We start from the raw sequence: 12,604 nt of genomic DNA, 5'->3' as shown, positions 1-12,604 counted from the left end.
GCCGATTCCTGGACTGCGGCTGATTTTACCTCAGGAAAGCAGCGCGGGCTGCAATGGCCGGCGCCGTGACGGGCCGGTTGCCATGGCGACACGTCCCGCCCCCCGCGGCCGGCAGTTCCCGCCTCTCTGGCGTGGGCGGACGCCCTCCCCATTGGCTGGACGCTGCGGGGCGGACACGTTCCCCATTGGCCGAGCGCTGCGAGGCGCGGCGCGCCGCGGGCGCTGATTGGCGGGCGGGCGCGCAGGGCCCGAGCGCGCGGTCAGCATGGCGGCGCCGGCGCGGCGGAGCGTCGTGTTCGTGACCGGCAACGCCAAGAAACTGGAGGAGGTGAGGGCGGCGGGAGCGGGCCGGGCCTGGCCAGCGGGTTTGTCTCTGTCCCTCCCTGCCCTGGAACTCCCTTCTCCCTGCGCAGGTCACGCAGATCCTCGGGGACTCCTCTCCCTACGCGCTGGTGGCGAAGAAAATTGACCGTAAGTTGCTGGCAGGGCCTGGCGGGGTGTGAGGGCTCGGCCCGGCCCCGCCGTGTGCTCACCCCCGCTCCGTCCCCGTGTCCGCAGTGCCCGAGTACCAGGGGGAGCCGGACGAGATCTCGGTGCAGAAGTGCCGCGAAGCCGCCCGCCAGGTCACTCCTCCTCCTCCTTTCCCGGCGGGGTGGGTGTGGAGGGACCCCGGGCGGGGACACTGAGGGATCCTCTCCCATCACCCGCCTGGGCTGGTTTATGGGAGGTCACAGAAGCTCCTTCAGGCCCGGTGGCTGCAGGACAAAGAGTTTGATGTCTGCTGGCTCTGGGCTGGCTGTCCTGCAGGCATGCCTCTGGAACACAGGCTTTCCCTTTGCTTGTCCTCCAGGATGGCAGGGATGTTCAGCTCTGCTTGTTTTTCTCCTGGTGGAACCTTCCCTATGAAACCTTCTCCTTGTGAAACCTTCCCTGCTGTTGTTCAGCCCCTCTGGCCTGCCTGGGGGCAGTTTGGGTTTCATTGTGTCTGTCTGGTGTGTGTTGCCTCTGATGTCAAGTCGAAACATGAGGATGGGGCAGAGCAAGGGAAGGGGTTTGGAGATAATGCCTTCTTTCAGGTCTGACGTTTTCCTTCTCTTGGGCTGTCACTGTAGGTTCAGGGACCTGTTATAGTAGAGGACACCTGCTTGTGCTTCAATGCCCTGGGGGGCCTCCCGGGACCCTACATGTAAGTGGCTGTTCCCCTTCCATGTGCCAGGGTTAGGGGCACAGGGTGGGCTCCACACTGCAGGAACACCGGGGTCAGGGAGGTGATGGCTGTGCCCTGCCCCTCCTCCTGCACCCCAGGGGCTGCACTGAGCTCCTTGAGCCCCCCCTGGGGTAAATCACAGACAGAGCTGGGCTCTTGGCTCTGGTTTTAATCTGTGCTGCCTGCTGTGGCAGCTTGGGAAGCTGTGCAAAGAGCAGTAAAGGCACCAAAGCCTTTCAGCAGGACTGCCATGAGTGCCCCATAGGTTCTCCTAGGGACAGCTTTAATCCAGAAGATAACAAAGTTATTATGTATTTATATACATCATAACTAGGATACAGTGAATACCCCACTGCTGTTTCACTGTGTCCCCTTCAGCTTAAGAGGTAAGTGTGTCCTTCCTGGTAAATGGTGCAGAATGAGTGATCTTACAGCACACTGAGAGGGTTTCAAAGGCCTATGAGAATGTAAGCAACACAAAGATGTCTGTGTGTCTGAGAGATAATTGCAAAAATTGATCTTCCCTCTTTCCTTCCTTTTCAGAAAATGGTTCCTGGAGAAGCTCAAACCAGAAGGTACTGCCCTCGTGTCACTGCTCTGTGTGTCACCCACTCCTGTGCCCCTGCAGTGGCTCCCTGCCCATGCTGGGGGAGCCAGCAGGTTCTGTGCCCTCCTTCCTGGGATGTTTTTCTCAGCAGATTCCCAGACTCCTGCCTCTGCAGGCTGGTGGCAGGGCTCCTGGGAGCATCTCGTTTGTCCTCAGCGTGACCTGCAGGATCTCCTGCTCCCTGGGGCTCCACTAACACTCCCCTCCCCTGCTGTGCCTTGACCCCACAGCTCAGAGTGTGACTGCAAATCCTCTGCTGGTCTCATTAACACGAGCACTCATCACTTTCAAGCACTGGGGGCTTTAGTTGTGCTGGGTTGGTTCCTCTGCCAGATCCACGGCAGGGCTCTGGAGCTGAGCTCTGAGCTCTGGCCTCAGTCACAGCAGGCAGGGATCCTGCCAGGAGCGCCAGGGGGCTCGGCAGTGCCCTGTGGAGCCCTGGGTGGCTGTGCTGTGCTCCCAGGGAGCAGCAGGCACTGCAGGCTCCCTTGTGTGTCCCCCCAGGGCTGTACAAGCTGCTGGCTGGCTTTGAGGACAAGTCTGCCTACGCGCTCTGCACCTTCGCCTTCAGCAGCGGCGACCCCGAGGAGCCCGTCAGGCTCTTCAAGGGCCAGACCCACGTAGGTGCTGCGTGCTGGGGGGGGCTCTGCTGCCACCGGCACTCTGGGGACACTGTGGGGACACTGGGGAGGGGAGGTGGGTGCTGGGGTGCAGCCCTGTGTTCAGGGGTGCTCACTGAATGTTACCTCAGTCTGCTCAGCCCCATCTCCTCTGTGTTCAGTTCTTAGGGAATTGTATGGAGCACGGATATTTGCATGTGTATACCTAGCAAAAACTAACAGCAAGGTCAGGACTAAGTCTTTTGTCCTTGGGGGTGTGTGGCAGCCATCTTGACATCTTCAGTGTCATGCTTGTTATAAGCTACAAAAATATAAAATTTGGTGGGTTGGTGATTTATGATCATGGTTTGTATTTTTGTTTGGATTTTTGGGGGGGAGGGTTAGTTCTGGGGTTAATTCTATGTTTGTTTGGGAGTGGTTGGATGGTTGGTTATTTTTGATACTAGGAAATGCAAAGGAACGTTCATTGAAAGTGTATCGATGACAAATGGTTTGGCTAATGTAGGGATAAATCGTTTAATTGTTTGATAAAAAAATTTAAATGTCAAGATAAAAAAATGAATGCGTAAAATGGAATTTAAATATTAATTCCTAGTCAATACACTGATTTAAATATTGGTTCCTAGTAAATTTAAATATTAGTTCCTAGTAAATATAAATATTAGTTCCTAGTAAATTCTCCCTCTGTATAACAGTTCTCAGCTCTGGTGTTTGGAGAGGTCAGAGCACTGCCACCCTAGGGCAGTGTGAGTTTGGAGCTGCTGGCTTTGGTCACATCCTGGGGAGGGGACAGCACCTGCAGGGGCTGTGGTGGCTGCACTGTGAGCTGTGGCTGCGTGTCTCTGTCTGGGCTTGAGATGTAACTGCAAGGGAAGTGCAGTTTTTAGGGGGTTTTTGTGCTTTTTTGTGTTCTTTTAATGGTTTTCTGTGCTTTCTCATGGCAGGGAGTGATAGTGGAGCCCAGGGGCCCTCGGGATTTTGGCTGGGATCCCTGCTTTCAGCCAAATGGCTACAACCAGACGTAAGTGGTGTTTCACCTTGGTGTAAGGCAAACCTTGGTCATGGGTGTCCAGGGGAACTTGTTTGTGAAGAAGGACATCAGGGGCACATGTTCTCCTGGATCAGAACACAGGGGTGATGGGAAACCTCTGGAGCAGGGAGGCAGAGGGGGAGCTCTCAGTGCTTCAGGGATGTGCTGTAGCGTCGCTGCTCCTGACACTTGTCTCTGTGCCCGCAGCTACGCCGAAATGCCCAAGGCGGTGAAGAACTCCATCTCACACCGGTACCGGGCGCTGAGCGAGCTCTCCGCCTTCTTTGTCCAGAGCGCCTCTGCAGAGCCCCGCCCCTCGCCCAGCTAGCCCGAGGGAGCTCACACATCCACACGGGATTCCTGCGTGGGAAAGGACCCCGGAGATCCCCGTGTCCGAGCCCTGCCCGGCCAGGCGGGGTGCACGTCACCGGCAGCGCCGCCGGGACTCCCTCCGCTGCGGCTGCCATTAAAGCTGCTCCTCGGAACCCACGGCTGCCTCGCTCTCCTTTGTATTGCTGCAGCAGAGCCCAGCGGTGCGCGCTGTTAGAGCTGCGCCGTTGTGATCCGGGGGCGGCTTCGGACCGGGACGGGCGCCGGCACCGGCACCGGGCGGGGGCGCGCTGGGGCCGCTGCGCCGTGGAGCGCGGAGCCGGAGGCAGCCAATGGGGAGCGGCCTGGGAGGAGACAGCCAATGGGCGGCGGCCGAGGCGGAGCAGCCGGCCAATGGGGAGAGGCCGAGGCAGAAGCAGCCAATGGGCGGCGGGCGCGCCATGCCGCGCAGCCGGAAGCGGTCAGCGCGGCGCGCACGTGCGGGAGCGGGGCCCGGCCCGGCCCTGCTATGGAGCTGCTGCCCCGCAGCCCCGCCGAGTTCAGCTCCGCACGCTACTGGGATCGCTTCTTCCGCCAGCGCGGGCAGCGGCCCTTCGAGTGGTACGGGGCCTTCCCGGAGCTCTGCCCCGTTCTGCACAAGTATGTGCGGCCCCGCGACAAGGTGAGCCCCGCCGTGTCCCCTCCGCTGGCAGCCAGCGCTGTGTCCCCCAGAGCTCCTGGGCCCCAGCTCTGAGCTGGTTTTGCCTGCAGAACAGGAGCTCAGGTCTGACCTTATCGCTCCCGACACCTCCCTGAACGGAGCTGGTAGCCAGCTGGGCTCGGCTGCTTCTGCCAGGCAACCAGCAACAGGATGAAAGAACGGAGTCTGGAGCTGTGCCAGGGAAGGTTTAGGGTGGACATTTCGGAGAAAGGGCGCTTAGACATTGGAGTGGACTGCCTAGAAGGGAGGTGATGGAGTCACCGTCCCTGGAGATGTTTAAGGAGAAATGGGATGTTACACTCAGTGCCGTGGTCTGGTTGGCACGGTGGTGTTTGATCATAGCTTGGACTCTCCATTTTCAAAGGTCTTTTCCAGTCTGCTTGGTGCTGTGTGCGAGGACTGACGTAGATGATGTTGTGAAAAACGCCAATCACTTGGTTTTGTTTTGTTTTTTTTTTTTTATTTTAAAAGTTTAATGGTAATAAAATAGTTATAAAAATAGTAATACAATTAGAGTAATAATAATTTGGACAATTTGAATTAGGACAATATGAGACAATAGAACCAAAGACTTACAGAGGTCTGGGTACCTTTTTCAGCACGAGCCTGAAAAAGGACCCTCGTTAACAGAGGATTAACCCTTAAAAACAACAGCCTGTTGCATATTCATACACCTCATACATGATGCATAAATTCCATTCAAACACAGGATTCTGTCTGGTCATTGTCAGCTTCTTCCTCTGAATCCTGATGGTGTCGTCCTGCCCAAGCCAGGCAGAGAGAAGTTCATTTCTTCTGATAATGGAGCAATAAATTCTCTTTCTCTGAAAGATTCAGGTGTCCTGTGGCTGCTATCTCACTGCGAATCCTTTATTTAAAAAAGTATCCTACATAGCATCGTTTCTGCTTTAACATTTTTTTATGACCTAAAGCTATATTTAACCCACTACTTAAGTAAATTAATACAGCATTACTTCCTCACACAACACATATAATATTCATTTTAATATTTGTGAAAAGCCAATCGTAAAATACGCTTTTTTCACAATGTGAAGCCCCCAGTGTGCCTTAGCAAGGGGACAGGAGAGACCCCTGGGTGGCCCTGCTCTGGGGGTTAAAACTCCGAGGTCGTTCTCAAAAAGCATGCAGCAGACACATCACTTCTCTGCCATGGGACTGTTCCCTGTGGATGTGTTATCTTGGGCCATGCAGAGCGAGTTTGCAGGCCCCGAGGGTGTGGTTTTCCCACACACATCTGGCATTTGCTCCTAAAATAGGGAGGGCGGTATTTCCGGGGTGTTGTCACCATCTCCCTGCTCTGTGCTGCCGGCCAGGTTCTCGTGGTGGGCTGTGGGAACTCGGAGCTCAGCGAGCAGATGTACGACGTGGGCGTGTGCCAGGACATCGTCAACATCGACCTCAGCGCCGCCGCCGTGCGCCAGATGCAGGAGCGCAGCGCCAGCGCCCGGCCCGGCGTCAGCTACCTGCTGATGGACATGCTGCACATGGACTTCCCTGATGCCCACTTCCAAGTGGTCCTGGACAAAGGCACGCTGGATGCCCTGCTGAGCGATGAGGAGGAGGCCACTTTAGCCAAGGCGGAGCAGATGTTTGCTGAGATCAGCCGGGTGCTGCAGGTGGGAGGGCGCTACCTCTGCGTCTCCTTGGCTCAAGCCCACGTGCTGAAGAAAGCTGTGGAATATTTCTCCCAGGAAGGCTGGGTGGTGCGTGTCCACCAGCTGGGCAGCAGTGGGGACCAGCAGCAGTTTGTGCTGCCTGTCTTTGTGTATGTGATGACAAAGTTCAGGAAGGTGCCTGGCTCGGCAGCAGGGATCCTGGAGATCTGCCCCGAGGAGCAGGACAGGCCGCTGCGCGTGGAGAGCGCGGAGCGGCTGCTGGCAGCGGTGAAGGACAGGCAGCACTATGCCCTGCTCTGCAGCCAGATCAGCAAAACCCCCTGCAGGGAGCAGGTTTCCTTGGATCTGTGTGACAGAGAGAGCGGGAAGCCTCGCTACACGCTGCACGTGGTGGACAGCCCCTCGGTGAAACCTTCCCGGGACAATCACTTTGCCATCTTCATCAGTGAGTACGGCTTGGGCAGGCTGCAGCCAGGTGCAGGAGCTGCAAAGCAGCCAGCCCTTCAGGGCCTGCTGAATTTGGGGCTGGAGAGGGAAATAACTCACCTGTGTGGGGTTGGGGTGATGTTCTAGTCCTGGATTTGCAGTGGGGTATGTGCTTTGCAGATGGGGTGATGTTTTAGTCCTGGCTTTGTGGTGGGGTGGTGCAAGCACACATGTGGCACAGAGGAGCTTGTTGGGCAGAGGGACACTGCCTGCCCTGCCTCCAAGGTGCTGATTCCTGCCTGGAGACTGGTGACAGCCAAGTTAGCAGCTGGGAATGCATTGCTGCTCTCTGTGGATGTCCTGGCTTGCAGGGGCTGCACCCACAGAGATGTGTCAGCCTCTGCCAGCAGCACCACTCCCTCCCTGCATGCCTGTAAAGCTCCCACAGCCTGGAGACAGCTCAGGAGCCTGTTGGACCCCCCCTTTCTAATGAGATGTGGCTTTTCCAGCTTCTTGCATGAGCCTGCCCAAATCAGGGCAGCTCCTGGCTCTAACCAAGCAGTGCTACCTCCCTTCAATGTCCTGCCATTCCCTGTGGCTCCTCCCTGGAGGCTCCAGGCCGGGAGCAGCCCAGGCTGATGGCAGCCCCTCTGCAGTCCCGCAGGGCAGGGAGACCGAGTGGCTCTTTGGGACGGAGGAGGGGCGGCGGCAGCTGGCGGCCAGCGCGGGCTTCGGGCGCCTGCTGACGGTGGCGCTGCACAGGGAGCAGCTCTACGAGGGCATGGCCGCCATCCAGGCTGAGCTCTCGGGGAAGGTGATGGAGCTGGCCCCGCCGGGCCTCCCTGCCCGGCAGCAGGTGAGCCCCCACTGCCCTGCTGGGCTTCCCAGAGCAGGGCCAGGCTGGCTCTGCCTGCAGGGAAAGCCTCTCCTCCAAGGCAAACCGAGCTGCAAGGCGTGAGCATCCAGCCTTGGTGGGGAGGAGATGGGCCTGAGGTGCAGCTTCTCTTGGCTTTCCCTCTAGCTGTCTGTCTGTGCTTGGAGGCAGGATTTGAAGTCCTTGCCCTCCAAAACCCAATATCCCAAGAAAAGCAGAGATCCAGAAACCCTAAAAGCATCCAGCCTCGTGTCTTAATCCTGGCTTTAACTTCTGTTCCTTGTTCCTTCTGTCTTTTCCTTCCTGCCCCAACTCCACACATCTGAGCTCTTGCAAAAACTCTTGCTGTGTTTGCTCCCTGTGTTGGGAGTGAATCCAGTGCAGATCTCCAGCTCTCCTGTGGTGTCCCACTGCTCCTCTCTTGTGTCTGCTTCGTCCTGGCTCAGGCTCAGTCAGGACAGTGGGAAAGGCAAGCCCAGCAGCGCTGTCCTCCCTGCAGGTGCCCTTCCTGTCCGTGGGAGGGGACATCGGGGTGCGGGCGGTGCGGCACCGTGGCAGCAGCGCCCTGAGCGGGGACTTCGTGGTGGAGGACGTGAAGGGAGATGGCAGCTGCTACTTCCGCCGCCTCATCTTCCTCCAGAACAGGAATGTGGTGCAGTCTGAGGCTCGGCTCTTGGCGCCCACACCTCTCCCAGGTACACGGGACAGGGGCCAAGGCTGATTTTTTTAGGGTTACAGAGAGTGAGAGATACAGGAGGAAGGTAGAAGTCCTGCTGGGATCGTGCTCTAGAGCAGCCTTGGGTGTGACAGTGCTCACAGGGGTCTGAGGATGAGGGAAGAGATGAGGATCTGACTCCATGTTTCAGAAGGCTTGATTTATTATTCTATTATATATATATTATATTAAACTATACTAAAATAATAGAAGAAAGATTTCATCAGAAGGCTAGCTAAGAATAGAACAGGAAAGAATGATAACAAAGGTTTGTGGCTTGGCTCTCTGTCCAAGCCAGCTGGCTGTGATTGGCCATTAATTGCAAACAACCATATGAGACCAATCCCAGATGCACCTGTTGCATTCCACAGCAGCAGATAACCATTGTTTCCATTTTGTTGCTGAGGCCTCTCAGCTTCTCAGGAGGAAAAATCCTAAGGAAAGGATTTTTCATAAAATATGTCTGTGACACTTGGGAGTGTTCCTACACCGTGGGTGGGACAGGGTTGGGGGTGGCTGGTTCTCAGAAAACACCTCCATCTCCCTCTTGCCTTACTGGTGGTGTCTCCTGTTCCTCAGGCCAGAAGAAGAGGAGGAAGGACAAGAAGAAACCCAGCCCCACAGAGCCCCCTGGAGCCATCGACAAGAGCTACCTGTGCTGTGAGCACCACAAGGCCATGGTTGCGGGGCTCTGCCTGCTGGGGGGCCCCGACGCCCTCCCAGGTGACAAGGCCAGCAGTGGGAGGCTGTGCTGGGGCAGTGTCCCCACGCCACAGCCCCTTGGGGAAAGGCTCTGTTAGCCAAGGTGCCCTGTGCACCCTTCCCAAAGTGGTTTGGGGACAGTGGGTGGGGTGTGTGGTTGTGTTCACAGGGGTCCCAGGATGAGGGAAGAGATGAGAGTCTTGATTCCATGTTTCAGAAGGCTGACTTATTATTTTATGATAGATATTATATTAAAAGAAAATGGTATACTAAAACTATACTAAAGAATAGAAGAAAGGATTTCATCAGAAGGCTTGAAAGGAAAGGAATGGAAAGGAATGATAATGAAATCTTGTGACTGACCAGAGAGTCCAAGCCAGCTGGACTTTGATTGGCCATTAATTAAAAGCAACCGCATGAGACCAATCACAGATGCACCTGTTGCATTCCACAGCAGCAGATAATTATTGTTTACATTTAATTTCTGAGACCTCTCAGCTTCTCAGGAGAAAAGTCCTAGCAAGAGGATTTTTCATAAGATGTGTCCATGACAGACAAGCAGTGGGGTTATGGCATGCTGGAGGCTCACTGGGTGCTCTTGGTTGGCAGGAGAGCTGGCAGTGCTGGTGGTGGGGCTCGGCGGGGGCAGCCTGCCCCTCTTTGTCCACGATTACTTCTCTCAGGCCCGCGTGGCCGTGGTGGAGATCGACCCCTCCATGCTGGAAGTGGCCACGCGCTGGTTCGGGTTCTGCCAGGGCGAGCGCATGCAGGTGCACGTCTGCGATGGCCTGGACTACGTGGCCAAGCTGGCAGCTGAAGGTATGTCTTGGTTTGGAAAGCCAGGAGTCTGCTAAGGAAGGCAGGAGCCTCCCCTGAAATGGAGAATGTAAACCCTCCCCACCCCTCTGAATTGCTATAAAATTTAAATTAAGGGGCTCTCAGGCAAAAATATGGGAGCAGGAAATAACAGTTCTTTAATAGGGAAGGAAAAAATAAAAGGATAAAATAAACAATGCAGTACACTAGAACAACACTGACAGAGTCAGAACCCAACCTGGCACCCTGTGGGTCAGGGTGTTGGTGGCAGTCCCATTGGAATTGTGGCTGCAGCCCTCCTGCAGTGTCAGGGGTGGTTCTGCTGGAGCAAGGGGGATCTGTAGAGAAGGATGGATTCTTCCTCTGAAGACCCAGTGGGAGAAGAGGCAGCTGCTGTTCCTCTGGGGAATCCCGTGGAGAAGCTGTGCTGGTGTCTCAAAACCTCTGGATTATATCTGGGTAGGAATGTTTGAAACCTCAGATTGTATCCAGGCAGGAATGTTTGAAACCTCAGATTGTATCCAGGTAGCAATGCTTGGCTCCTCCCTCTGGGCTCACATCTCCCAATGGGATGCTGTAGTTCTTATCAGCCATGCAGTGACATTCAATAGTCTGTTATCAGCAATGTCCCCTCCCGAGGGAGGTGTGACTGTGGTCACTCAAAGAGAGAGATAAAGCAAACTGCCCACTTGACAAAGGTAATCTGCCATACAGATGGTAATGGAAAACATCTTGCATGGCAATCTGGGACAAGGTACCAGAGCCCCATCGAGCCCAGTGGGTGCCATGCTGGGTAGCAGAGTCCTGGGCTGTTGTCACCACCTGCTTCCCCTTCCTGCCCATCTCCTGCCCTGTGTCACAGTCCCCAGCCTCACCAGGTCTCTGCAGCTCACAGCCTGTCCTTGCCAACCTCTGTAGAGGTTGTTGCCTCCCCCAGCACCAAGGGCTTGTAAAGAGAAACCTCAGCAGAAAAGTCACCCATAATATGGCAGAAGGGGCATCTTGACCATCCCATCTTTGGCCTTCCCATGTGTGTAGCTCACCTCTGTCCCAGAGGATAACAGCTGTCTGTGCTTTGTCCTGCAGCACCAGCCCAGTATGATGCCATCATGTTTGATGTGGACAGCAAAGACCTCACGGTGGGGATGAGCTGCCCACCTCCAGCCTTTGTGGAGGAGCCCTTTCTGCAGAAAGTTAAAACCATCCTCAAGCCAGAAGGTAGGAGGGGAGATGTGGCCATGTCCCTGTGGCGAGGCTGGCCAGTTCTGTGTGGCATTGGGGCTGTGCCACCATTTCTCATCCTGGAGAATACTGGCTACAGCCAGGACTGCTGCATGGCATCCCCTTCTCCTGGGGGTCCTGCATCTGGGTGTTTCAGTGGGCACTGTGACAGCAGGATGGCCTGAGGCAAGCTGAGACATCCCAAGGGGCCAGCAGAGGTTTCTTGAAGCAGAAGGTGTGGGCAATACTTGAGAACAGATCTCGTGGTCACCCACCACCCATGTGGCAGCAGGGATGGGGAATGGGACCAGGGGAATGCCAGTGAGGGAGACATTTTCACCAAGGTGGCAGGGAGCAGGGTGGGGTGTGGTCACCAATTGTTGGGGTGTTGTGAGTGTCCCCAGGATGAGGTGAGAGATGAGAATCTGACTCCAAGGTCTCAGAAGGCTGATATTATATATGATATGACTCATATCATATCAATCATATAATATTGTATCATATTATATATCAAGTGAAATTATATTATATGGAATTATATACTAAAACTGTACTAAAGAATGAGAAAGGAGACATCAGAAGGCTGGACAAGAATGATAATTAAAACTTGTGACAGACTCAGAGAGTCTGACACAGCTGGCTATGATTGGTCATTAATTAAAAACATTTCACATGGAATCAATCATCAAAGATGCACCTCTTGGTGAGCAACCTCCAGAGCACATTCCAAGCAATCAGGTAATTATTGTTTACATTTCTTTTCTGAGGCTTCTCAGGAGAAAAATCCTGGCGAAGGGATTTTTCATAAATATCACAGTGACAGTGGGTGCACAGGCTGCTCTGAGCTCCGTCCTCTCTCCCTGCTGCAGGAGTCTTCGTGCTCAACCTGGTGTGCCGCGATTCCCGGCTGAAGGAGTCGGTGCTGGGTGCCCTCAGGGCCGTGTTCCCGCTGCTCTACGCGCGCCGCATCCAGGGCGAGGTGAACGAGATCCTGCTGTGCCAGGCGGGCCCCGCGGAATGGCGCAGCCCCGCAGAGCTGGGGGCGCGGGCACGGGCGCTGGAGGGAGCCCTGCGCCAGCCCGGCCGGCCCTGGGACAGCTCCTATGTGCTGGCAGACATGCTGCAGGCCGTGCTCGTCCTCTGAGTGGGCTCTGCAGGCTGTGCTTGTCCTCTGAGGGGGCTCTGCAGGCCGTGCTCGTCCTCTGAGGGGGCTCTGCTGCTGCAGGCTCATCCTCTGAGTGGGCTCTGCAGGCTGTGCTTGTTCTCTGAGAGGGCTCTGCAGACCATGCTTGTCCTCTGAGGGGGCTCTGCAGGCTTTGCTCGTCCTCTGAGGGGGCTCTGCAGACCATGCTCGTCCTCTGAGGGGGCTCTGCAGGCTGTGCTCGTCCTCTGAGGGAACTTTGCTGCAGGCTGTGCTCGTCCTCTGAGGGGGCTCTGCAGGCCGTGCTCATCCTCTGAGGGGGCTCTGCAGGCTGTGTTCATCCTCTGAGGGGGCTCTGCAGGCTGTGCTCGTCCTCTGAGGGGGGTCTGCTGCTCTGCTCGGGCACTGTGGGCCTCCTGTGGGCCACACCAGGGTAACCATGGCTGGCACTGCTGCCTGATGCCAGCCTGGGCCTGCTGACACGGGACGGAGCTGCCTGAGGAACGGCTCCAGCACCGTGCAGGGCTGTGCAGCCCAAGGGGGAGCTGTGGGGTGAGGAAGGTGCTGTGGCACTGGCA

At 55.9% G+C, this 12,604-nt stretch overlaps 2 protein-coding genes across 2 annotated transcripts; both read left to right on the top strand.

The window, feature by feature from the left end:
* The first annotated feature begins 240 nt into the window (after nucleotides 1-240).
* Nucleotides 241-3,953, top strand: ITPA (inosine triphosphatase). Its single transcript, XM_054286155.1, has 8 exons — nucleotides 241-328; nucleotides 414-471; nucleotides 559-623; nucleotides 1,113-1,186; nucleotides 1,751-1,782; nucleotides 2,319-2,434; nucleotides 3,379-3,455; nucleotides 3,672-3,953. Exons 1-8 carry the CDS (start codon nucleotides 266-268, stop codon nucleotides 3,790-3,792), a joined length of 606 nt encoding a protein of 201 aa, XP_054142130.1. The 5' UTR covers nucleotides 241-265; the 3' UTR covers nucleotides 3,793-3,953.
* Nucleotides 3,954-4,287: 334 nt separating this feature from the next.
* METTL13 (methyltransferase 13, eEF1A lysine and N-terminal methyltransferase) lies at nucleotides 4,288-12,086 on the top strand. The gene is made up of 8 exons (XM_054286144.1): nucleotides 4,288-4,455; nucleotides 5,829-6,576; nucleotides 7,214-7,413; nucleotides 7,931-8,126; nucleotides 8,726-8,869; nucleotides 9,458-9,667; nucleotides 10,751-10,882; nucleotides 11,755-12,086. The coding sequence occupies exons 1-8, from the start codon at nucleotides 4,303-4,305 to the stop codon at nucleotides 12,027-12,029; spliced, it is 2,058 nt and encodes a 685-aa protein (XP_054142119.1). The 5' UTR covers nucleotides 4,288-4,302; the 3' UTR covers nucleotides 12,030-12,086.
* Nucleotides 12,087-12,604: the final 518 nt, after the last annotated feature.

The sequence above is a fragment of the Melozone crissalis genome, unplaced genomic scaffold (genome assembly GCF_028551555.1).
Source record: "Melozone crissalis strain CALT ecotype California unplaced genomic scaffold, PUWL_Pcris_2 ptg000045l_1, whole genome shotgun sequence".
Lineage (NCBI taxonomy): Eukaryota > Metazoa > Chordata > Aves > Passeriformes > Passerellidae > Melozone > Melozone crissalis.
Note: the sequence above shows the minus strand (reverse complement) of the source record. Positions and strands in the feature narration are given on the sequence as shown.